This window comes from Heteronotia binoei, chromosome 21, assembly GCF_032191835.1.
Source record: "Heteronotia binoei isolate CCM8104 ecotype False Entrance Well chromosome 21, APGP_CSIRO_Hbin_v1, whole genome shotgun sequence".
NCBI lineage: Eukaryota > Metazoa > Chordata > Lepidosauria > Squamata > Gekkonidae > Heteronotia > Heteronotia binoei.
In genome coordinates this window covers 161,110,055-161,137,042 of record NC_083243.1, presented here as the reverse complement: position 1 = coordinate 161,137,042, position 26,988 = coordinate 161,110,055, and the positions used below count along the sequence as shown (strand labels likewise).

The window sequence follows — 26,988 nt, the reverse complement described above, 5'->3', positions numbered from 1 at the left end:
TTGCCCCTTCTCTTGCTATGCTCTGCCTTTTGATGCTAATTTCTCCATATAAAGATCAAGGGCAATAATTACGGTAATAATTCTGTCAGGGGTAACAGCAGGCCCCAGAGACAGGAAACATATGCAGGAGCAGCCCATATCATAGAGCTGTCACACCTTGTAAGTGTGGGATAAGAAGGATTCATGTAGAAAGCGAGACCTTACAATTTCATGTGGTGGGAAACAGTGAACCTTTCTAGAATCCTCTGGTTTATTTCTGAACAATTTTCCTTCTTTGGTACTTGAAATTTTTCTGCATCTGCAGAGCTGAGACACAGAGAAATTAAGTAAATTACTTGCAGTTTCAGAAAGAGCTGATGGCCAAGTCAGAGATCAATTTTGTTTCCTTTTCTCTCTTTCACAGGTGCTTTTCTCTTCTGCTGGACTCCTTTCTTTGTGGTCCATATTACCAGAGCTCTTTGTGAGACTTGCTTCATCCCTGGCGAGGTCACCAGTGTTGTCACATGGCTGGGCTATGTCAACAGCGCTCTCAACCCTATCATTTACACTATCTTCAACACTGAGTTTCGGAACTACTTCCGCAAAGTTTTGCACATTTTTTGCTAATGCTAAAAATAAAAATGGACTGTGAATTTAGAACAGAGTGTACTATAAAGTGCAAAGAGACAAATTAATTTCTTTGCATAGTTTATTAAAGTTCTATTTCTTTTTACATTATTGTATGTTTTAGTCTTTGTATGGATAAAGATAGATGCTACAATACATGTATTTGCATTTACATGCATGTATTGATATCCTGCTTGCCTTCCCAGTTGGAATTCAAAGTGGCTTTTGGAACATCATTCTCCCCTCCTCCATTTTCTCACAATAACCCTGTGAAGTAGGCCAGACTGTGAGCTTGTGATGGGCCAAAGTTCACCCAGTGAACTTCAATGGTAGCCTATGGTCCTAGTACACCACTGTGTCCACTATACTAAACTAGCTGCCTTTTCGAGGCAAACAAACAACTATTTATGATATGTTTAAAGGCTCTTTGTATTTTAAAAAATCCAGAGGCTGTGTTGTTGAGTAGACTGTCCACACACTCTGGAATTAATGTACGGCTTCCCCTGTGTTTAGGATTGAGACAGGTCTAGGTTGGAAAAAATTGGGAGATTTATGGGTGGAACCTGAGGAGGGTGGAGCTTGAGGAGGAACTCCATGGGGGGGGGGGCATAATGCCATAGAGTCCAACTTTCAAAGTAGGCATTTTTTCCCAGGTGAACTGATATCTCTTGCCTGGAGATCAACTATAATCCCAGTTCTCCAGCTCCCAATTGGAGGTTGGCAACCCTATCTGTGTTGCTTATAATTGCCAAATCTAATTGAGGATCTTATTAGCTTCTCTCATTTTATTTAGTAGGTTTATATTCTGCCCCTTCCCGTAAACGGGCTCAAGGCGGATCACAACATATAATAATAATGAAAACCTACAGATCAAAGTTAAAACACCACATTAAAATTAAACAGTAAAAACAATAAAATAGATAAAATGCAACACGGGTAGAAAGGGTACAGCATATAAAGTAACCAGTTATAGGCCCACATTAAATGATGGTAGTGGCAATAAGATAGCACTGCAGTAGGGCACAATGTCACCACAAGGGAGGCTAAATGATGGAATAATAGGACGCCCGCTGCCTCAACCATAAGCCCGGCGAAACAGCTCTGTCTTGCAGGCCCTACGAAATGACAGTAGTTCAGGAAGGGCCCAGGATGGCTTAAAACAGTGATTCCCATTTGCAGGGTCGTGACCTGGTACCGGGCCATGGAAGCCTCACTCCCGGGTCACAAGAAAGGGCAAAGCTAGCCCTGCCCCCAGACAATTGAACATGGGCATTAGGAGTGCTTGCAAGCTGGAGAAGAATACACAAAAAGATAGGTGCATACAGGTGTGGGGGTGAAAGGAGAGGACCGCCCACTTTCCACCCCCATTTTGGCTCAGCATGAGTTTCAGAGAGATTTTTCTGAAAATGAATTTACTTTGAAGAAGAGGCAGATTTGGGGGAGTGCCCTGGAAGTGACATCACAGGAAAAGGTGGAGTTTTGGTTCAGTGTGCTCCAGAACTGACATCACTTGGACCTTGACACCACAGGAAATGACATAATTCCTGTCTCCCAGCTCCACCCCCAAAGTCTCCTGGCTCCATCCCCACATTTTAGTGGGCCACGAAGGAGAAGTGTAAAAATAACCGGGCCACAGGAAAGAAAAGTTTGGGAAACCCTGGCTTAGAACATTCAGCTAAGCTTCAAGGATCTAACCTTTGCCTCCTTTAAAAGGATAATGCACCCACAAGAGTTAGACAGGAGCCTGCCCTGTTCCCAGCTTAGTGAAGGGAATGTTTGTTTCCCAAGAGGTAAGAGAAATCCTCATAAGCATTCAGATGCTTTTATGTTGGAACCTAGCTGCAAGGAAGGCTTTAAGTCCACACAGCTGCGATAGATAGAATCTCATACACAATAAAACATCCAATGCACACAAAATTCATCAGGTCATGGCATCAACATGCATCTCCTGAATTGCAAACTTCGTCTGGTTTAATGGAGGATAGGGCAGAGAGTAACGGTAAAAGAATGAGGGATATCAGACTCGAGTTTCAGTTTAGGAATTTGTATTTTCTAATGCTGATTCCACTTACTCCCCCTGGTGGCTCCAGAAGTCCTTTACAGTTATTCAGGTTCTGCAACTAGATTCAAGTCCAGTAGCACCTTAGAGCAGTGTTTCCCATTTGCAGGGTCGTGACCCAGTACTGGGCCACGGAAGCCTCAGGTCACAAGAAAAGTCAAAGCTAGCCCCGCCCCATCTCTGTGTTGTGCAGAGAGGAGCTGGGATGCCTCTCCTTCTATCTCCCCCGCTCCCAGTGTTTGAGAGAAAAGCTAGCATCCACTGGCACTTTAGACCCATGAAGTGTTCTTCAAGGTATGAGCTTTCATGTGCCTTGCAGTATGTTCTTTTCTGGAGATTTCCCTGGGAGGCCTGGGCGGCAAAGAAGGGTGTGTGTGTGTTTTTCAGCTGGGAGGGACGGGGAGTGGGCATTCCAGTAGCTGTTCTTTTATTTACCAAATGACCCCTGGGCAGAATTTTTGCTGGCTGGGGTCATTTGATGGTTAGGAAGGCTTTTTTTTTTGCCCGCCCCCTTCTTTCTTTCCCTGCAAGTGATGCTCTGTCTGTATTCTTGGTGCTGGGGGGGTGGGGAAGCAACAGTGGGAGGGCTTCTAGTGCCCTGGCCCCACCGGTGGACATTCTGGTGCTTTTGGGGCATTGTATGAGGGAATTTTGGACTAGATAGTCCACTGGCCTGATCCAGTGGACTATCTAGCTCCTCTTATGTTTATGTTCTTTCTTTCCATGTCTTTCTTTTCCTTTCCTTCCATTTCATTCTTTCCCTTTCTCTTTCTTTCTTTCCTTCCATTTTTGCTGGATGAAACTTTTCTGTTCATCTCTCTCTCTCACTCTCTTTCTCCCCCCCTCTCTCCCTCTCCCTCCCTGCAAGTGATGCTCTGTCTGTATGTTTGGTGCTGGGGGAGGGAAGCAACAGTGGGAGGGCTTCTAGTGGCCTGGCTCCACTGGTGGACATTCTGGTGCTTTTTGAGCATTGTATGAGGGAATTTTGGACTGGATAGTCCACTGGCCTGATCCAACATGGTTCCTCTTATGTTTACGTTCTTTCTTTCCGTGTCTTTCTTTTCCTTTCCTTCCATTTCCTTCCTTTCTCTCTTTCTTTCCTTCCATTTTTGCTGGATGAAACTTTTCTGTTCATCATACTGTTGTTGCAGACATAGGAGCTCTGCCAATGAAAAGTTGGCACCCCCAGTTGTAGCCAGGTGGCCTTCTATGAGACTTCTGTGTGAGTGAGGGAGATTTAAGAGATTATTGGAGATTACTGCGGTATATCTCAACAGCACTGGAAGAGATGGTACTATGAACTTGGCACAATTTTACTGGTCCTGCTTTTAACAGTTGTCTGACACCAAAATTAAACTCCCCCTGTAGATATTAAAAAGGATGAAAGTAGTTCAGCGGCTAAGTATCTGCACAATAGGTTGCTTTTAAAGGCATGGGAAACAGCCAGTAAAAAGTTGCAAGTCCCTCATAAATATCATTTTTGGGATAACTGCAGAAAAGCTTGTATGAACTTCATATAACTTGAAATTAATTCATTAATCACAATACAGTTCTCTGCTACCTTTCACAGCAATTTCCCCATGTTTCAACCAAAGAAAAGTATGAAAAATAGCTGTCAAAAGATTTTCTTGAAACCAAGCAAGCTTGGTTGTAGCTTGAGGCAGGGTTCCAGTAGTAGCAGCTGAAGGAAGGGACTACTAAATGTGTCAGCATATTTTGAGGTAGAGCAGCTGCCAGGGCCCAGTGTGGGTGGTACACAGTGCTGGCATTCCTGATGGCAATGGCAACAGCACTCCCAACTGCATACACTGGCCAGTGCTGTTGAGGAACGGAAGTGTAGGTGGTGCAGGCAATTGAACATGGGCATTAGGAGTGCTTGCAAGCTGAAGAAGACTACACAAACAGATAGTTGCATGCAGGTGTGGGGGTGAAAAGAGAGAACTGTCTACTTTCCACCCTCATTTTGGCTTAGCATGAGTTTCAAAGATTTTTCTGAAAATGAATTTACTTCCAAAGAAGAGGCAGGTTTGGGGAAATGCCCTGGAAGTGACATCACAGGAAAAGATGGAATTTTGGTTCAGTGTGCCTAGGAAGTGACATCATTTGGTCCTTGACACCACAGGAAATGACATAATTCCTGTCTCCTGGCTCCACTCCCAAAGTCTCCTGGCTCCACCCCCAAATTTTAGTGGGCAACGAAAGAAGTGTAAAAATAACAGAGCCATGGGAAAGAAAAGTTTGGGAAACCCTGTCTTAGAGACAAAGAAGATTTGGGGGGTATGCTTTCAAGAGTCAAAGCTCCCTTTGCCTGTTCTGCTGTGATGCTAAGGCAGCCTTATCTTCAGTGAAGCCCATCGAAACTGCATGTATTCTGCAACACAACAATGATTTTTCATGTGCCCCCCCCATAGCAGTTGAAGGAATTGTATCTGCTGCCCTGCTAAAATTAAGTTATTCATTTGGCATTGAAGCTGAAGCTATAATGCGAGTTCCTCGTTGCAGGTTTTTCATCCAAAGGCTATTGAATCTGTGGTTTCAGTTAATTCTGCATTTTGCATTGATCTCTCGTTCAGAATAAGTGGCACATTTTTAAAAGGGAATACATTTCTGAGTGTCAAACCTCCACTTTTGCAAATTCTGAATATTTGAAGTTCTCTTGAAACAGAAAACATTGATTAATAACAGAACATTTGATAAAACGGTTGATTAAAACTGTAGTCTTTTTTTCTACCCGTATCCAAGAATATGGCAGCAGTGTTGCTTAAAGTGACCCTGAATGTATGCTAAACATGCTAGATTATTTTTGTATTGTTGCCCTGCCCTACTCTGTGCCCTACATAGACATGCCCCCCCCCCAATACTTAAAGGTAACATGCCACCAAAAAGCAGCTTGAAAATTTTGGCACAGCCATAATTTGGGCAAGTATATAACACAAGGCTCTTCAAGGTGGGAGTCTATCATGGAATTTCTTCTTCCAAAGAAAAGGAACAGCTACTCTAACTATTTAGTTACTACTAAGAGCTAATTGGCACCTTGGGACCAAAATAATAGTGGCAAAAACAAAAGCACTAGGTATTCTATTTTTTTTCCTGGGGATGAAGGGTCTGCCAGTTTCCTTGAATGAGCAAAACTATAACTCATCCACAGCTTGGCAAGAGAAGCAGAGTTAAAAGAAAGCAACCAAAATATACATGATACCAAAGGATTTTTTTTTCAGTTTACTGCATGAAGAGTAACTCCTCCATTCATTGATCTTGATTCACACCTGGCATCTCAAGTACCTGTAGTCTAACACCTTTCCAATTCTATTACCATGTTCCAGGCCCAAACAGAAAGGCTGTCTGCTTATAGGAATACTTCAGTAAATTTAAAGGATGGGGAAGTACAAGTCTTTACCAAATTTCATATGCATTTAGATATATGTGTCTTGCTGCAGATTTTGAAATTATTGTTTTGGTTCCTCAGTAAGCTTTTGCAATACTACTTCTAAGAGCATCCTACTGTTTCATGACAGCTCATAAGGGTGATAAGCAAGGCAGGAAAGCCAATTTGCAAGCTAGGCCAATCTTGAGCTTCATTATCTTCCTTGGCTGTGCAGTAGGGATTCTTTAAATAGAGCCCAGCAGAGTGTTTCAGGGTATTCAGGAGCTAATATCTCCTTCAGAGTTCTCACATAAATAGGAGGTATAGTTATATTTCTGCTTAGAATATTCTACAACCTTATCTCAAAAAGCACCTGTTCTGGTGCTATGTACATGTATTTACATTTCATGACAGATGTTAAAAGGAAGGTAGGTAATCAACCAACACTTTTGTAATTGGTTGACTTCATTTTAACCTTTGGTCTAACCCTTGAATGGCTCAGCAAATCAGAGGCTGAGATAAACTAAACTCTGCTATCCCAAGAAGCCTTTTATCACTGACTAGTGTGTTTGGTGAATTCCTTTAAAGAGGTTCTCTGAATTCCGCAGGCATCAACATTTTAAACATTCTTATCCCACATAATGGCTTATGTACATGCAATGCCAGCACAACTACATGAACTAAAGAATGGTGGAACACCAGTGCTATAAAAAGCCAAACTTTGAAATTTGCTGTCTGCCAAGCACCTACCTGGGGAAGGCCATTTTGGTCATGTTGTATACAGGAGGCCCTGAACACTAATTTACCATGGAATAGACTCAAAAAGCTATTTCAGGGGAATTTTGTACAATGAAGCCACATCTGTATATGGTATTATGTGAACTCCCAGTATTATCACAAGATAAATAATGTACTGTTACCTCTTGTCACATGAGGCAGATAATGCACTAATATCTGCATGGGTTGTGGGAATCACATAATTTCTTCCATGCAAATAACATCCAGCCGCATCCACTTTTCACCCCCTTGGTGACTTTCCTTTCTGTACAGCAGACTGCAGCTGGAATCATATCCAAAGCATGGAGCTACGCAATAGCACAGTACCAGCAGGGATGACTTCCTGCAGAGTCACCAAGTGTCTGAGAAGAGGCTTAGCCCCTTGCAATCACTATGTCCTGCTGAGTTTAGATTAAGGAACTGTGCGGTACTTCCTGACATTTTATCTGCTAAGTTGATCACATAAGAAATCTTAGGAACAGAGAAAACAAAATGATGGTAGCAGGAACTATATGACATTGCTTGACCACAAAAGGGAGAAGAAACCATATTAAGCAACTGGAGAATATGAAGACAGCTCAAAATAACTGGAAGGGCTGTAGATTAACATTAGTGCTCATGACTGCATGTACAAAGTCATAGGTCCAATCCCTGGCATCGTTGGCTAGTGAATCTTAACATTGCCAATTTACACTTTCCATTTCACATGGATCATATTAGCATTCCACAGTGTAGTGTCTTTCAGTCAGTTGTGAGCTGTGAGTTCTCAATTACCTCATATTCCTCTCAATTTGTGAGGGCAAGCAGTTTCAGCCAAGCAATGTGTGAGGACAAGCAGTTTCAGCCTTTCTTTGCTCTATTTCCCAACCTGCAGTGGCCCCAGAGAATCTGTTTGCCTCACTGAGGAAACGCATGCGTACTTCATCTGTGTACGTTCAGGCAAATGTAGTCTCCAGCAGGGTGTAAATGCCCCCTCCTCTCGGTGCCCTCTCAGGTTGGGAAAACAGCACAGAGGGGAAGGCTGAAGCCCCGTCTTCCTGTGCGCTGTGCTCTCAATCCAGACTGGGCACAGCACATGTGAGAACTCACAGTTCATATCTGACTGACAAAGTGGGAATTCTAGAAGTGGCCTGTATAAAATGTAACATGAGAAATGGCCCTTAGATAGCAGGCTAAATTTCTGCTTAAGACCTTGCAGAACTGTTCTTAGAGCAGGTAGTGCTGGGTGTATAGACCAATGGTCTAACTCAGGCTAGTGTTAGGGATTTCTGTTTGAAATTCTGTTATCTCAAACAGTGCAATGGATCAAATAATCATTGAGAGGCATTTAACATGAAAAAGCAAAAACATATTTATTTCTACAGGGAAAGGGTATTGGGAGGTGAAAGTAACAAACACTGTAGAACTACATGCTTACACTAGAAGATCATGTGCTTAATGGAGACTACTTCCTCCTTCTTGACCTCTCTGCCTGAACAAAGGAAGTCACCTGACTAACTGACCAAACAAACAAAACAGGTTTTCCCCGCTTCTAGACCTTGATTGACAGCAGTCAGTATCTTCTTCCCAGGTCATGCAGACAATAGGGAATCAAGCACAGTGTTAACCCTATAATGACTGCAACTTTAGAACATTGCAAAGGACATACAGAACAGATACATATTTCCAACAGCTAGAATTACACAATACAAAGGAAATATGGTTGCCATGCCTATAACACTAATATTGGAGTGGGAGGCACTTATATAGATGGGTGGGGTTATTAAATCTTCCTCAACCCATCAATTGTTCCCATCAAGTGCCCATGCAGCTATTTTAATCCCCCCCCACAGGGCTCTAGGGAGGAGGAACGGCATGCAGGTACTTGCAGGGGAGAAGAGATTCTCCTTGCAAATGTATTCCCTCTCCCATTACATTATCTCAACACAGACAGATCTGGAAATTCACAACTCAGATATTTAGTTTCCTCCTTAGTGTAAGGGAAGAACCTCGGAGTGGGCAACTGTGCAAAATGGAGCTGTGACATCTTCATTATTTCAAGCCAGATATATCAGTTCTGAAAAAGGTCAATTCGCTGGGTCAATTGTGTACTAAAATTACATTTCCTGAAATGCCTGAAGAGCTCTAGGATGCATGTTGCAACCTGGCATAGCCCTGCATCTTGAACTCAAATCAGACCAAACCAAAGGTATTGACTCACTTGGCATGCCCTGAAGCATGATTTTTGAAACAATTTTAAACATTTGACAGCAATCAAAAGTTATGAGAGAGTGTGCGCTGTCAGATGATTCTTGCACCCAGTTCCCTATGAACAGCAAGAAAACCATATCACCTTTGCCCAGGCTCAGTTTGTAATCTCAGTAACTGGGAATGGGGCTTCCTTTCTGTCTCACTCTTGCTAATTTGGGTATAATGGCACCCTGGTTACACTGAAAGATGAAACAGGGAGGACAAAGCTGTTTGTCCTCCTTACAATGAACCTCTGGAATGCTTTTAATATGCAGCCATGTTTGGTGTAGTGGTTAAAGGAAGAAGAGATTTAATTTATAGCCTGCCCCACTACCCAAAGAAGTCTCAGAGCAGCTTACAATCTCCTTTCCCTTTCCTTCCCCATAACAGACATCCTGTAAGGTAGGTGGAGCTGAGAAAGCTCTAAAAGAAACTACTCTTGAACAGCTGTGAGAACACGTGACTGACTCAAAGGCAAATCAGCAGGTGCATGTAGAGGAGTGGTGAATCTAACCCAGTTCTCCCAAATAAGAGTTTGTGTGCTTAACCACTACACCAAACCAGGTCTTATGCCCCACTCCTTCATGTAAAACCAGCTGGATGACCTTGGGTTTGTCACAGTTCTCTCAGAACTCTCTCAGCCCCACTTACCTCACAAGGTGTCTGTTGTGGGGAAAGGAAGGGAAAGTGATTGTAAGCCATTCCGAGACTCCTTTGGGTAATAAAGGGCGGTGTATCAAACCAACTCTTCTTTAAAAGATCTGATCATTGTGAGTTTCAGGTACAAAAAAACAAATTGCTTGACCTTTAAAAAGTACAATTTTAAAATAAAACTTCAGTCCTTACATTGAACCCACACAATAGCTATTTTCTTGTCTGGAACAAGTCCTCATTTGGTTTTGCTTCTGCAGGAGGGCCAACAGTTACCATGCCTTCCATTATGGGAAGATGCTGCAGAGCTACAAACAACTCAGGAAACTGGAGAGACTCTTCTTCATCTGTAGTCAAAATATGCTTCTTAAAAATGCAAAGAAATCCTGCTGTGCCCAGGGTCCCTTATTTCTATTAGACCTCATTACTCATTGTAAAGGTCTCATTCCTATCTTGTAACTTTACTGACAAAAGGCCAACGCCTAGCCCAAGACACAAGAAATACGAAAGGGACTGAACATATGCAACTCCTCTTTCCATGCCCATGTCTCTTTGCAGCTCATTAAGAGTTGAGTCAGCTCTTATCTTCATCAGACAAAGGTCAGGGTAGCACAAGCACAGCAGATATACTGATGGCCTTTCCAGTCAGAAAGATGGTAACTTTGATAACCCAACAGAGGTTAGGATATCAGTCTTCTTTCTTTCAAGCTTCTCCTCAAATCTGCTTTCCATTAAGCATTTGTTTAACTCCCCAGTCTTTATTCCCAACATTGACTATACAGACAGTCAAATTTGCACACATTCCTCCTTTCCGGTGCTGCTTCACCTCCCTCTGCTCTTTCCTCACCCCCAAACTATAAATGGTAAGCAGTGCAGAACCAAAAATGGGAATGCATGCAAACCCTTCCTCTGACCCCAAATGTGTCCCTCTTGTCAATTATTCCCAGGGCCGGTGCTAGGTTTTCTGGCGCCCTAGGCGAATCACCCACTAGAGCCCCCCCATTATTAAAAAAAACAGGAAAACTGAAGAGTGCCAAACGTTAAACTTTTCATTTTTAATTTACTGATGTTTAATTTTAATTTTTAAAAAAAAAATTTGTAAGAATAAGTGCTTGCCGGCCATGTCAGGAAGGAGGGTGTCAGGATAGGATGAGGTGGGAGGCAGAGTCACGCATCAGGGAGAGGGGGGTGGCTTGGCTTTGTTGAGGTCAGCTTGGTGATGGGAGAGGACAAGGTGACAGCAGTCAGGAGCCAGAGTCATACATCAGGGAGGGGCACCCAGTGGTGCCCCCTAGACCAGGTGGCGCCCTAGGCGACTGCCTACTTTGCCTACTCCCACACACCGGTCCTGATTATTCCCCACACCGCTTTGCAAAAAAGAAGAGTAAGGATAGACATGTGCCAGGGAAAAGGAGCACACACACCCTTGCAGAAGCAACTAGGCCAGTACTTCCTGATCCCACCTAGTTGACACTGTGGAATACACTATGGAGGATGATCTATATTTGGATGCACATCCAAATACTCAGCCTGTAGAGTATAATTCAGTGCAGTTAAGATGACATCCAGATATACATCCAAAGGCAAAACCCTTGCAGCACAGCCCTCTGGTGCAGTGAAACCACTGTTGCATCATGGGATGTTGCCTGGTCATAATTGCCCATTCAGAATAAGAGCAATGGGAAGACTTTCTTTATCCTTAGTGATGTTGTCTGGTAGCCAAACCATCACATGATTGCCTGGGATCATTCACTGAGGAAGAAAGACAAATAAGTGCTGTAGCAGCAGTGCATTGGTATTGTGAGAAGTGATAAAAACAAGAGCATATTCTACAAGGCTTTTTTAACCCTCAAAAAACTCTTTTGTCATGGCCATCATGAAAACTATGGAACTATTCTAGAACATCATAGATAACCACCAACTGTATTCTGCCCTTCTTCCTCTCCAAGGTATTCCTGGTTATGGAGAGTGAGCTACTCAGTACATTTGCCTTGCTGAACATCCACACATGTTTAATATGTGTGGGTCAAGGATCTTGACTAGTGAAACACAACCTCTCCCCCCACCATTCATAAATGCTGGTGTCCCATCTAGGTTCTGGCAGCTGATCAACCTCTTGCCAAAAGGCATTCATAGGTGGCTTAGTATGTGTGATTTGAACTGATCCCCGATTTTGGTTTTTAATTTATTAACCTGTATAAATAACCTTTGTAACTTGCGTATTGTTTTTACGGCATTATATCCTTGTACATCGTCCAGAGCCCAGCATAAGATGGGATAGGGTGATTAATAAATATAATAATAATATAAATGCTCAAAAACAAAATATGCAATATTAATTGTAAGCTCACTGGGAGCAGAGGCCTGCCTTTATATATATATTTCTTACAATCATTGAGCCATATATAACATACACAGAGCTGTGGATAACATTAATATATCTTTAAAAATATTAGTCCAGTGACTAAAAATAATCTCACCTCAGGAGGAATAACACTCATAGATTTCTACAGCTCTTTGCTTTGAAATAATGCAGCAGTAGCTTATCCCTAAATTTCCTTTTTTTCCCATTCCAAAGAGGTTTTCTGAGTGTGCCAAAGTATAAGTATATATACAGTGTGTTTTGTTGTGTGTCTTCCACGGGCCAATAGGAAGGGCAAAAAGTGATCTACAAGCCAAGCTACTTTCAGATCACACTGATATGATCGGAGTGTTTGCCATGGCATCAGTTTGGTGGCAGGCCCTAGCTCTGCAATAGCTCAGATCTTGCTGGACTCTATTCCATCCCCCTTCCCCATCAAAAAAGTGAAGCAAAGACCTGGAAAATACCCCAGCTAAGTCAAATTAACAGCATACCTTGGTTTCTCCTCCTGTCTCTCACAGAATATGCCTTGGTTGCTATCCTAGTGCCCATGCTTAGCATAGCTACCTACTCAGAGATAATGTTTTAAACTTCATCTGGGAATTTAGAAAACAGGCTGAGTAAACGTCATCACTTTAAGTGCAGCAGCTGAAGTAATAAAGACGTGAAGTCTTCAAATACCACAGTTCCTAAAGAGGATTTTGGGGTTTTTTTTAAGGGATCACTCATCTCACTTCCTAATCTGTAAAAAAAGACAGCAGTAGTTACTGCAGATACAGACTTCTTGCTCACTTTGGGGAAAGCAAGAGCAAAAATGATTCACGCTTTCCTGCCTGAATGAAGGAAAATGCCCTGTTTCGCTGTTATCTAAGAAATGACGATGGAAGTGCCATTACTGATGGGTATTCAGTACTTTGCAAAAGGACTGGCATCCTGCAAGGTGGCTATTTAAGATTATCAGGAACAGGCTATAAAATTAGACTAAAACGTGACTGTCTATATATAGAGGACACCCATCTACCCACCATCCCTGCATTGTGTCCCTGCAATGCCAGCTAGTTACAGTTTTTGATATTGTATTGAAGCAGAGGTCAGTGTGTCCCCAGTCTAAAGGATGATCTGCTTGTACAGTACATCTCCAGACTAATTGCACCAACATTAATAGTACTTTATTGTTCTTCTGCCACAGGACTTATTGTTTATTTCATAGACATGAATATGGCCTAAACCAATGTTAACTGTATACCTTGCAATTTTAACATGTGGGAGGTGCTATTTTAAAAATCATCATCTTGTTCTAATATAAGGCCTCTCTCCCCAAGTGAGATGTTGTGGAAATATACAGCCGCACCTTCTGTCTTATTTTTGGCTATGTGAATGCAGAGTTGTAAACCCTATGCAAGGTAGGAGTTTTTATTGATTCCTGTTAAGTTCTAACAGAAATATCTGAAAGAACATTTTAGAATTCACAGTATGAAGGAGGAACCAAGCCCAGAACGAAGAGAATCAAAAATACCAGTTACTTCTGCCATAACATTGACTTTTGGCTCTTGTGTGTGTTAGACCGTGATCTGCAGGCTATGCTCCACATACTGAACAGCTAGCATCTAATAACCATAAGGGCAAAAAAGAAATGCCTTTAACATGCAACCTGCCAGGAGCTCAAGAGTCTACTACTGTGCAAGTGGCTAGTCCCTTATGATTCACATCTGGCCTGGCCATTAGACAGTTTGTGTATGGAAGAATGGTAGCCTCTATGACAGCAGGATACTTTAATTGTTGCTGCAGCTGCCTCTTCTTCTACAGATCTTTGAGAAACCATCTGAACAGTTAAAAACAGCCGGGGCACAGCAAGTGGGGCAAGAGGAAGGAAAAACGGAGGCATCTTGCTGCCCAGTTTGAGCTAGGAATCCTGGATCAGCATTAACATCTCTCCCTCAGAGTGGCCTTACTCAGCCTTGTGCCTACAAAAGAGCTGAGGCCCACAGATAATCCTAATTTATCATTTTAAATAATAATGATACTGTGCACTCCCTGTTGTCCACCAGGAGAGAAGAAGGCAGTCCACACACCAGGAAAGCTGTATCTTATGAGAGGCACAGATAGCTAGGCCAAACTCTACTGTAACCTCAGTTCAAATTCTGATCATCACCTCTTGTTTACATGTATCTAAATAATCCAGATTTATATTTGCTTTTGAAAGAGCGTTACAAGAAATTTCACGATTGCATTGTACTTGGCTCAACATGAGACATCACCATGCAGAACTTCCGGCATATCAGAATTTTGTCCTCCATGTTGACACCTCCCAAATAATACAGCAGCCAAATCTATGGCTAGCAATGGAATTCCAAATATAATCAAGCAATATCTAAAAAGAAATCTAAACCCAATGAAGGACTGGGATATTATGTGTTTATTTTTAAAATGAGAGGTAGCTCAGCATGGAAGAGCAAGATTGATGCAGCTGCTTTGGAGGAATCTCTAAAGAAAGCATTTCTGAACATCCACTGTTAAGAACCTTTAAAAGTCACTTCAAAAAAGAACCAGCATTCAGCAGAGCTACAGGATTCAGATATTTAAACCATCAGTCAGCTTTGTGAAGGGTTTGTAGACAGCCCTGTGAAGTTGGTTCAGAGTTCCCTTAACATAAGGGGAATCACTTAACAGTTACATTTCAATGGATTTTCAATTTCTGGAGGGTCAAAGAAGAATTTATGCTGGCTGGCAACATGGAAATGATTGCACAAATGTGGTCTTCTTGGTCCTTTGAAATGAAAGAATTCACAGTAAGATAACTGGTCCAGCCAGTCTGTTAACGCACACACACACAGACAAACACACACAATGCACAATTCTGAGAGGAAGGGCCTTTCAAACAGCAACTTTCTCTATCACAGTGTCCGTAACATGAACCTCTTCTGTTTGAACAGTAACTGTAGCAGATTGGCCACACATATGCTGGTGATCTTTCCAATCCTGCAAATGAGGAGCAAAAAGACAGATTGTTAAGTCAATAAAGGAATTATTTAGAGAAAGCGCACTGTGAAATTTCCAGACAAAGGCTGAGAATGTTGCTTCTACCCATGTCAATTTCCCCCTACTCCCCTGGGCCTGGCTATCAGTTGCCAGCTACAAGCCCCTCTTCCCTTTGGGCAGCCTGAGGTATCAGAATGGCTGGCCAGGGAGGGTTACTTCACCACCCTCTCACCCAGTCTGCTGGTTCCCATTGCGCACGCCCCCCCCCCCCCATCCTCTACATGGGGTTTACCAGCATTCTCTTCCTCAGGCTCTCTGGCCTTTCCCCTTTTATTCCATTCTTCCATTCCACCCCCCACCCACCTCACCCAGCTCCACCCCCATAACACATCTTGATACTCTGCCTTGGGCAAGGGTGGGGCCAGCTTGTTGCTTCTCTGTACAGCCAGTGGCCTCTGCCAGTCCTCTCTCATGGACCCACACCTTCCTCTGGAGACAGCCTGATCAGACCTGTGTGTCTGATTGCCCATGGCTCCACCCGCCTGTCCAATTGCTGCTGTGGGATCTTGGTCATGCCCGGCTGGGCTCTCCGTCTGTGTCTCCAGCTGGCTGGAGACAAATGGGGCCTTCTGTCCTTGTGGAGGTGAGTTGGGGCTCCAGACAAGCAGAGGGAATTATCAGGCATAGAAAGTCTGGGTATGGGTGTGCCAAGACAATAAATTCAATTGGAAATGTGGAGCAAGAAGACTGTATTTAAGATTGGAGAGTTAGGCTGGAATCTACCACACAGCCCTTCTGGTCCCAGTTCAGAGAAATGAATGGTGATCCCTGAAGAACAGAGTATCATGGATGTTTGTTTCTTCAACACGACACACATAAAGCTGCCTTATAATGACTAAGACCATCAAGTCCACTGGAGAATATTGTGTACTCTGATTGGCACTGGCTCTGCAGAGTCTCAAGCAAGGGTCTTTTATATCACCTATTATTTTACAGGGATTGAACCTGGGACCTTCTGCATGCAGAATCAAGGCTCTTGCATTTAGCCATAGCCCCTCCCTAAACAAATCCCACATCTCCAGACATACAAGTTCTGTCTGTCCAGTAGCATCTGGAGTGCATAAGGCTCTTATTACCTTCCGCTGACAAAAAGTTGAGCAGTAATTGACTTTGTGACAGCCAGTGCATTCATTCATAGCGTCACGACCACAATTTACACAGGATTGCTGTCAAAATGCAAACAAGAAGTCAATGAGGAGTGAAAGCAGATTATTTCTTGGAAACCCATATCAAAATTTATGATAAAATTTTCTTTATAAAATTGCTTTGTAAAAATCAACTGTTCTGCACAGCAACTAAGCACTCTGAAAGATTAAACAGTCATCCTAGTTTTTATCTGTTCTCCTTCAGACCCTTTTTGAAGAACCAAAAGCCGAATTAGGGTTTCTGGGTTATGTCATCTTGCCTTCAGGGGTGTTCGCAGATTGCTCTCCTGCGACACCCCTGAATCAGGCAGTTGGAGGGGCGTCACAGACACGGTGCCTCCATAGGAAGACCCTGGAGGGGCTTTTCTTTGGCATGGGACTTGAGTGGGGACCTGGGGGTACAGCGGCAGCTACTCCTGTGCTTCTTGTATGTCCTGAGGTTCTGACGCCATGATAGCTGATGAAGCAGCAGAAAAAGATGAACGCCCGACTGCTTTCTTTCTCTCTTTTCAGTAAGCTTTTGATGTCTCGCCTTTTTACTTCTAATGTGGCAATTCTACTTGGCAAGTAAGTGAGCTTTCAACCACTGGCTAATGGGTCGTTTTGCATAACAACAAGCGGCTAGCTCAAAGGAAGGGATAGAGGCTGATTATAGGCCTTTTTTCTCCAGCAAATGAGGCCATGAAAAGTCTATGAGCAATCTTAAATATCGATAATTACTTGAATTGGATTGAATATAAATACTTAAATCGACCCGGATTATAATTGGACATATGTTAAAGCGTCTATTATTTGGCTGCAATATGATCTGAACATAAATGAGATATATTCTAGAGGGATCTGTTCCTGTCGTTTGACTGCAATCGAAATGATAACATTTGAAATCTCAGCTGGAGCTGATTTGGAATGACGATTTAACAGGATCTTTAAGCTACTTTTCAACTTGGATTAAGAGACTGAATTTGTTGACGGAAAAATGGCACTGCCAAGCGAAATGTCTTATAAAAAAGATATTCTATGGAATATTACTTCTCTGCAACAGGATCTTGGCTCATTAATGCAGCTAATTAGAAAGCAAATGGGAGCTCTTATGCTGAAAGCTAGCGAACTTCCAAATTTACAGGAGCTGAGTGCTAGAGAGACTCTGGTGACATCTGCAGAATTAGAATGGGAAAGTAATCCGCTCTGAAACTAACAAAAGAAGACCAAAATGGATCCCTATGGCGCACTTACAAAACAAGACCGGAAATTAAGATGGAGTGAGGTTATGCTGAGAGGAAGAATTGGCGTTGAATTCTTCTTCCCATTATCGAGAGGGCAGGCCACATTGAAAACAGAGAAGGTGCACCCTAGCCAGCAAATTAAGATGTGGAAATCTTTCAAGAAGAAGGGTTCTTGAACTTTTTTCCTTTTTGTGGATAGTTGGATATGGAACTCTGAATAAGAACTGACATGCGATTTTAAAAGGCAAAGTGAGATGGCTGGGTTACACTAAGTTGGTTTTCTCTGGTGTAATATAGATATAGAAACTAAAGAAATCCAAAAGTTTTTAAATTTTGAGAAGGATTCCTGAGTTCTGGTTTTCCTTGTGGGTAAATAAATATGGAATTATTAATAATGAATTGACATGTGATTTTAAAAGACCAAGGGAAGTAAGGGTGTTGCTAAAATTTTAGTCAAATATACAGTTAATTTGGACCAATGCTAAAGAGTGCAGAAAACACATTTATATTTACATAGCAGATTTATTCTTAGTATGTTTATTTGGTGAAATTGCTCATAATGATATAAGAGTTGGATTAATTGTTAAAAAGGCAGATAGCATAATAATTTTGCAATCTGGTAGATCTGTTTCCAATATGCCCCTTTGGAGAAACTGTTTATACTGAGATAGACAAATTATTATGTTGTATCTTTTTTAATTTGTTAAGGAGAAAGATATGATTTTTATGTGCTTATTTTAATAAGATATTGTTAAACCAACAAATTAGTTTGTGCTTATAACATGGGTTAAGCTAAACTAGACAGCTTTGTGTTGAGATGGCTTTAAAAAAAAATTTCTTTATATACTTATTTGTGTTCAAGAAGAATTGTTTAGATTTATATTGCTAGTATCAGCTTAGTAAAAATTTTCTATAATGAAAGATGGTAAAATATATGGAGAATTTTATACTTGCAGGTAGAATGATCAGGGTATCTTATTTGGAGATAGAATTATAATTGATATATTTGTACTTTTTCTGTCTGTTTTTCCCACTCTGTTAATGCCTCTTTCCCCCTTTTATGTATCTTTACTTTTGTTTTTCTTTTTTGTAGTTAAAACCAATAAAAATTATAAAACTGAAGAACCAAAAGCCATCCAGGGCTATTGGAACAGATATGCTGGAATTGCTTCTGACTTCATTGTTCAGAAGACCATACATGATCAAAGAGATCACAGATATTTAAGTGACAGAGCGGCAAGATAAACTTGCACAGTTGGTCTTTTGTACTATATCCTGTGCAAAGGAAGTACTACCCCCTCATTCTTTTTGTTCCACTCAAAAGAGTTTCAAAATGAGTTTCCAAGAACGATTCACATTGCACATACATATACCATCAAGACCCATGAGCTTTCCTTAAACTCCTGTTGGTGATTTTACACGCATACATGCACATGTGTTCCAAGGGCTCAAATGCATAGTCTATCCTATGTTTATATAACATTTTACCCAAGTGGCCAGGGAAAATGTAAAATTGCTTAAGCAAATGTCACTCAAATAGAACATGGTTCTTAACTAGCAGTTTTGATCATCAGTTTACAGGTAACAGAATATACTGCGTTGCAAAAGACTCAAGCTCATTCGTAAATAAAACCTAGGGCTCTTGGCTGTGTAAGCTGAGGTCTGCATTAGGCCCTTTACTTTTCCCCAGCCACCTGGAAACATTGTGATTATTTCTGTACTGATAAGAAAGTGTGAGAATGGAGAGATGGGGGGGGGGGCAGGCGGAGAAAATGTCTGCGTGAAGAACTGACCCTGAACTGAGAATAACTCACTTTTTCATTCAAGCAGAAAAGAGCACCAGTCCTTCATATTCAGACATATTCGTATTACAGGAGGAGAAAGTGATATTTTGGGCACTGATCATTTGTTCTTTTGTTCATTAGAAGTATGTTTGGGTTGCTCTTTCAAAAGTAGAACAAATAAAGATACAGGGAGTGTGCATTTCACGGCTCACTCTGTATGCCATTCATATCATTATCCAGGTGTGATCGGTAATTCAGTGCAATTGTATAAGGCCCAGCACAGGAAGGGATTCTTTGCTGTGAATAAATTGCCATGCTGTGAGAGCATTAGCATAGGCCATATTTAGTGCAGGTAGATTTGCTTGCTTTCAGGCACTACTGATTCACACTCTGATTAACACCTAATTCATTTGCACCATCCGCCTGTAAATTATCTGCAAACTTCAAAATGCAAAGTGTCAGAGAAGTACATTAAAGTTGCTTCAATGGGCCAACATAGAATCACAGTGCTAAGGCATATGCTGCTCAGTGAGCGATACACTGATACCTTGACACTGCAGCTTATAAGAGGCTAGATATGGTCACAAATGCTAAGCAGTGTAATTAAGTTTAGCTGAAATCCAAAAACACAAGCCATGCAGCACCTTTTATTAAGATCAATCAAAATAATACACAAGAGTATGCAAGCTTTTGCGTGCTCCAGAGAACTTTAGCAGTCTTATGAAGGGTTCTGAAGAACTTAAAAGCTTTGTACAATATTTTGTGTCATTTTGACTCATCTCAACAAAAAGGATTACAATGGTTTTTACTTTGTCATTATACTTGGAACCAACAAAGCTACTTGCAACTTCTGTCTGCTTTAGAAATACTTGACAAAGAAGGGTTCTTCAATGGAGAAAATGGTATGAGGTGGTGAGGTATCTTCTCCCCAGTTTGGTTTCTACTGGCTTTTAATGTAGTGTATCATCTAAAGCGAACGTTCTGTATTGCTAATATAGGGAACACCATGTTTTCCCTCTGCTCTCAGCTTTTTGAGGGACCCATGTGTTTCGTATGTTATATAACTTTGATTCACTACTGGCTTTTGTATTTGCAATTGGAGGTCACCATTATTTCTCACCTTCTTCCCAGAAGGCCAAAGGTGCCCAAAGCTATGCCCAGTGCTCTTTCAAGTTTGCAGAGTGTTCTACACAAGATGCAGATAAGGAGGCTTAAGATCATGACCTTTCTGATTTTTTAAAGCCAGCCTACCAAAGCATACCAGATAACTCAAAAGCATGTACAGTATATTCTTTCATTTTGGTTATTCTTCAAAGCCGTGTAGTAGCTCTTGTTTCTATTCTGCTTTGGATCAACATGACTACCTGCAGCTTTTGATTTTAGACAATACCTGCTATAGCTGTGAAAAAGGCAACTGCCATCCTCTCTGGACGGAGCCTTGAAAGTACCACATGCACAACTCCCACCTTACTGTAATCACTTTCTGTGCCCAGCAGGACACAGAGGCCATTTGATAGCACCTCAGATCAGATTAGTACAAGACATACTGTTTCTGTAAAGAATTGTAGGCTAAATACTCTCAAAGTGGCATACTCCCTCTTCTTCCTTCCCAAACCTGTACACACTCTGTGCCACACAATGTACCAAAGTCCCTTTGCAAGATATTGAGAAAATGGCTGCACTCTACATGTATTTGCTGGGATTCACTGTTAGCTGTAGAAGGCATAGAGCGCCGGCTATTTCATAGCTCTCAATAAGGAAAACATGGTTTATGGTACTCACTTGCTGAACCACAGCCATGATCTGACCTTGGTAGCAAAGCATCATATTAAAACTGAAGGACTGTTCTGAGGGCCACCACAAATAAGGATATATTAACTGTATTGCTAGGAGCCAAGAGGAACCTGACAGCTGGAGAGCCAGTTTGGTGTAGTGGTTAAGTGTGCGGACTCTTATCTGGGAGAACTGGGTTTGATTCCCCACACCTCCACTTGCAGCTGCTGGAATGGCCTTGGGTCAGCCACAGCTCTTGTAGTTGTCCTTGGAAGAGCAGCCGCTGTAAGAACTCTCTCAGCCCTGCCATCCTCATAGGGTGTCTGTTGTGTGGGGGGGGTGGGGGTGGGGGGAAGGTAAAGGAGATTGTGACTGCTCTGAAACTCTGAGATTCAGGGCAGGATATAAATCCAATGACTTTGCGTGACTTTGTCCATGGGGTCGCAAAGAGTCGGACTCGACTGTGCAAATGAACAACAACATAAATCCAGTATCATCATCTTCTCTTCACAAACCAGTAACAGAGATTGTGACTCATACGCACTCCATTCAGACATCAAACCATGATTCAGCAAGCTTAATTACAGTTTTGCATGATATCCAAATTGACAAACCATGGTTTACAAGAAGCCAGCTTACAGAAACTATGGTTCGGTGAGTATCCAAAACATATTTTCTGTAAACTACAGCAATGTCTGAACTGACAGACCAGAATAATGGCTATTGTTCTGTCTCTTAAGGTTGCTACACGACAGAAAAAGGACTGCAGAGCAGATGAAAGGATAGCAGATAAACAGCAATACAGTGTGATTTGCTTTTAAACTATGATGAGTGCAAAAAATAGTTCCATATGAAGCATGAATTATTTCAATTCAAAAACAGTAACACAAAAATGCTTGTCCTTACCTTAATGATGATTTCTGTTTTTCCATCTACATCTTCTGTTGGTTGAAATAACTGGTTCTGATACTGCTAAAAGGAAGAGAGATCAAAATTACAGCAGTAAACAGCTTATTCTGATACTCTAGGGGGTATAGTTACAGGATACTTTGCTCCTAACAGAAAGTGATAAATTGCTAGACATACCAAAGAAGATGGTTTGGCAGAAACATGTCATTTCTTGATCTACTGGTGCAAGACAGTATTCGTTACCAGCGCAGATGAGAAATCCATTGAATTATGCCAAAATGAGAAAAAATTAACGTAAAGGTATCAGTATGGATGGTAAGAGCACTTGTCATGACTTTGGGATTTTCTGAATATAAGATTATTGATTTGCTTTATTGACTGTAAGATACTAATGTAATGCCAGGTATTGCTTTGTGACTGAGTCAGAACATAGAGTGCAGTTATTTTCCAGCTCTCCAAAGTTTTTCAGCTTTGAGACAGGAACCAGAGATCACCCCTGGGATCACACAGCATGCACCAACAGATCTGCCTGCACTCTCTTCAGAACCACAGATGTCTAGCTGAAGGAGAGCTGCAAGGCTCCTTCAGATCCCAACCAGAGACCAGCATCAGGAAGGAGTTACCTGCTCTAGCATCTAACTACTTTACAGAAGTACTCAGCTCAGACCAGAGGAGAGGATGTTCTGCTGGAGCCCATGCCCCTCTATGCCCTTCTTTTACCCCTTCCTCTGAAAGGAATACCCTTTTCTTACTTCTTGCCCCCTTACACATGTGCTCCTACTCCAATTTGCATCAGAACTATCTGATACTGGAGGGGGATGCTGTCCTGGAGGGCTGATATTAAGTTGTTGGGGAAACCCACATTATCGTTGGGAACATCTGAGTTTCCCCCAAGTAGACCCCCCCCCAACCTTTTCAGTTTGGGAAAATTGTGAGGGAGGAATGCTGAAGCTATTTGTTCACGTATATTAGGCCTGAGCCTAATCAGGCACCACATATGCTGTAATGAGAATTCACAACTCATGTATGATTGTGTTATGCCTGACACAAGGCAGGTATCCCGGACACAACCTGTGTCGTCTATAATATGTGATTAGGTTTTTTAATTTGATCATAAACATGCATTACCATCACACTACCACACGAGGACTCAGATTTCCATTCTAACTTGTATCTGATGAAGGGCACTTACAAAAGGTTACATCTCAAAAGCTTACATCTCCAAAATCTTGTTGGACTCTAAGGTGTGACTGGACTTGAAACTATGGTTCTCAGTGTTATTAAAGAGGAAATTACCTTGATTAAGACCTGTCCCTGCATGTATTTTAGTTAGTACTGAAAGAGGAGCATTTATTTATTTACATGTAGTCAAAGGCCTGCTCTGCGAACTATGTCTTTGTCACCTCACACATTCCCAGGCCTTGAAAATCAAGTAGTAGGGTGCTTGTATTTACACAGGGGTACTGTGAAAGTGACCCTGATCTGAATAGTCCAGGCCAGCCTGGTCTTGTCAGATTTCAGAAGGTAAGCAGGATCAGTCCTGATTAGCACTTGGATAGGAGACTGCCAAGGAAGTCCACGGTTGCTATGCAGAGGTGGGCGACGGCAAGTCGCCTCTGAACATCTCTTGCCTTGAAAACTCTGCATGGTTGCCACACCAGCTGCAGCTTGAAGGCACTTTATACACAAACTATGACGATCAGCATTACTATTTGAGCAGTAGAACTTTGTCTTGGCTTAGCAGTTCACAGAGACACTTATGTAGGGCAATAATGCCTTGCAAAATTCTATTTAAAAATTATTGTACTTTCCCCTCTAATCTTAACCCAACTTTCTTCATACCAAACCCCTTCTTTAATAAAACCTTCAGCACTGATATTGAAAGTTGCAGTGCAGAGGACCTTCAAGTGAGCAATGGAACTTTTATTACATAGCACTAAATAAATTAAGTTAAATGTATCATCACCAAAGATAATAGCCAAAATTAGATTCAACACCAGGCCAGGGTATTAAGCCTCCAGAGGAATGGTTTGAAAACAATCTGAGGCAAAGTAGATTTATCCAAGAGTAGAACCTAATACATAAGCAGATTAAGGACTTAATTCCAGATCATCTTTATGACCTGACATCAAGGTTCTGAGGGTTGTGAATTTACAGGAACATAAACTGACTGTGGCACAGAATCAAATTAGGAAATTCTCTGGAGGCAGAGTGAAAAATAGATAGAAATATCATCTCAATAATATATTAGCTGTTGAAACTTAGTGAATCGGCCTCTACCTTTCAAATATACATATATGTAGTAGCATCCCAAATTCAGTTCAGCCAGTGAGCAAATTACAGAGAAGGGATGTGGAAATGAGAAGCACTGACATCTTGTGTCATCCATCTTATATCTCAGTGGGTACCTGTTCCCTGGAGAAGTCTCTGTGAGCCCATTTCCATGATCATTTTTGAGTGAGCTCAGATTTCTGAACTTTATGTCCTTGCAAGTACCGTGAGAACAAAAGAAGAGGATTACTGCTGCACATTTTGATTAATGATACGGGTGGGAGTGGTATCAGGATTTTTGCCATATAAAATGGTCTTTGACCCATCATTTTGATAGCTTAGCCTTCCCTCTCCATAGTTATGGTTGTGTATTCCAGTAAAAACCATGTTCTGTTGCACCACAGAATTTCTCTTTCACAACAATTGCACTTATTGAGAAAATGGTGGATGTAACCTTGCCATTTCTGACTGGTTGCTGGGTCCAAATGCCAAAAAGGGGTCCTGTATCAGTTTCACTAGGGTTCAGTTTCACTGAAGGGTGAATTTTTCCAAGTGCAGGGGGCAAAAAAGGTTTTGTTTTGTTTCTGTTAAAAAGGAACATTTAAGGTACAGGAACTCACTCTGCCATGTAATCCTATCCCAGAGGAATTTTAGATTTTTAGGAGGAGGATCTTTAGTAGTAGTCTCATTACTTTCAGAGACCTTCTGTTTTCAAGCATCTTCCAAAATAGCCACGACAATTAAACCAGTTTATAATAGGTTTGCATTCATGACACAAAAAAACACAGACTTATACTAACTAGTCCATGTGGATATAATACTATTGTTACATCCAGAATACATATTGTGAAGCTCACAACACGTTGCTTCAGTTCCTGAGAAAAGCTCAACAGAATGCAATTATGACTGCTTGAATTATATACTGTAAGAGGGATGTTTTTGCAGAGCTGAGTTTCAAGAACACAGAGGTGCCCCTGATGTGTGTATCTTTCAAAGTTTACGGGTACTTCAGTTACCTCATATTGTTGCTTTAGCAGCTGTAGTGTGTTTATGTTCCAAAACAGATCTTAAATGGGATGAATCTATGCAACGTTATACGGGATTGCAACCTGAACAATTTATTTTCTTGTTCTGCAAGATCTAAAGATTCCACCTGTCTTGTGTGAAAGGAAAGGAAGAACTGATATAACTTCTTTTAAAAGGAGATGACAGAATGAAGATTCCAGTGAAATTAATTTTACAGAAGCTTTTCAGTTCCTATTTATGTAAATATTATCATCATTGAAGGTTTTGATTAGAGCACTCAAGACATAAACTGTAAAGCCCAGGGGAAATAACATTTCAAACAACTTTCCATTCAAAATACTACAAAATTAAGAAAAGTCCAAGAACATTTGTTTCATAAGTCTCACACTGAAAGGATTCTGAATTGTAGATTCAGCAAAACACAAGCAAATTTCTGCTTGTACCACTGAGTTTTCCTGCTTACCTTTGCACACAACCCACCCACCAGAGACGTTGCTCCTGTCAAGGGACCCCCCATAAGTATGGGATGTGGCACAAGGAACTACAGGCAGAGGCAGGAAATTGACAAAAACGGGTAACTTGCTTCCTGCCCATGTCAAGAGCACTCCAATTGTGCAACAAGCCCTTTCCAGGACTGCCCTGAACAGTACTGGGGAAACAAATGTCAGGATAGGGAAGCTGTTTTTCTAGTCATGTTATCACTAACCACAGGAATGTTAACATTAACAAATTAAATTTGCCTAATGAGAAAACTAACCATTTGTGGATATTTTTATTTTTTGACAAACTCCTTTTACTAAAGACACTTTGTTCTGTGGAAGACACAAAGACGACTTCATAAGCCTTAGCCACATCTGATCTCAGTGCATCCGATGAAACAACACATTTCTGGGCAATGGTCATTCAACTGGATACAAGTCTGGGGATCAGCATGAAGGTGGCTGATGCACATGCTCTCTCAACAGTCTTCTTTGTCCCATACACACAGTATTAAGAAGATGAGCCTGCCTAGATAGGAAATGTGCATTTACTCCCTTCATGTCAACCCAGCTGTTAGGGAGAACAGTGCTCAGTCAGCCCTGCCAGGTGGAAGGAATCGGGTTACTCTTCAGATCCTTTCCATCCAGCTATGTAAGCCATCATCTTTCTCTTGCTGCTGCCACCAAGGCAGGACTCTATTTGTCACTGGAGTGTGCAAAGAAATTCCCCTCCTGAAGCAGAATCTGGTAGGGATGAAGTAACAACAGCTTATCAGTAGGAATACCTCCCTGCCAAAATCACTACCTGCCCCTTAAAATATTTATATCCTTTTGTTTCATATTTTCCTGCTCAGAAAAATCTGAAAAAATATAAGCTTCCAGAAAATCCAGAAATATAAACTACATACCCATCCTAGAAACATTCAAAATATATAGAGGAAAGGAAGTTTAAACAACTTTCAAGTTGAAAAATCACACTAGTAGTTGTGTCTTTCTTATTTAAAGAAAAAGGGTACTGACTCAGCCTGTATTTTATTAAAACATGTAACTCTGGAAAGTAATTACAGTTGGTTACACAGCATATCCTCAGGCAGGAGAATAAGTTATCAGGAAGCAGCTTGTGGAATAACAATGGTCTGTGGGTCATGGATGGAAAATTAATCCTCTCAGAGCCATCATACAACCAGGGTTTTCATCCCGTGGGAACGCAGTGGAACAAAGTTCTGGAACCTTTTCGTAGAAACAAAATTCTTGGGGGGGGGGAATGTTTTAAAGTTCATGAGTGGCACCT

The 26,988-nt window shown here is 41.5% G+C and overlaps 2 protein-coding genes across 6 annotated transcripts in view; one reads left to right on the top strand and one right to left on the bottom strand.

The window, feature by feature from the left end:
- The window catches only part of DRD4 (dopamine receptor D4), a 60,108-nt gene extending 59,396 nt beyond the window's left edge, over positions 1–712 (top strand). For both annotated transcript variants that reach the window (XM_060262564.1, XM_060262563.1), the window contains exon 4: positions 404–712. In XM_060262564.1, the coding sequence (XP_060118547.1) occupies positions 404–606 (203 nt within the window). In that variant the 3' untranslated portion in view covers positions 607–712. The remainder of the gene's footprint in view (positions 1–403) is intronic.
- Positions 713–14,446: 13,734 nt separating this feature from the next.
- Positions 14,447–26,988, bottom strand: part of DEAF1 (DEAF1 transcription factor) — a 36,909-nt gene continuing 24,367 nt past the window's right edge. For 3 of the 4 annotated variants that reach the window (XM_060262135.1, XM_060262137.1, XM_060262138.1), the window contains 3 exons: positions 21,919–21,984; positions 16,164–16,253; positions 14,447–15,027 (listed from right to left, as the gene is read on the bottom strand). In XM_060262135.1, coding sequence (XP_060118118.1) covers positions 14,923–15,027; positions 16,164–16,253; positions 21,919–21,984 — 261 coding nt within the window. In that variant the 3' untranslated portion in view covers positions 14,447–14,922. The remainder of the gene's footprint in view (positions 15,028–16,163; positions 16,254–21,918; positions 21,985–26,988) is intronic. The other variant, XM_060262136.1, reaches the window with a different exon arrangement.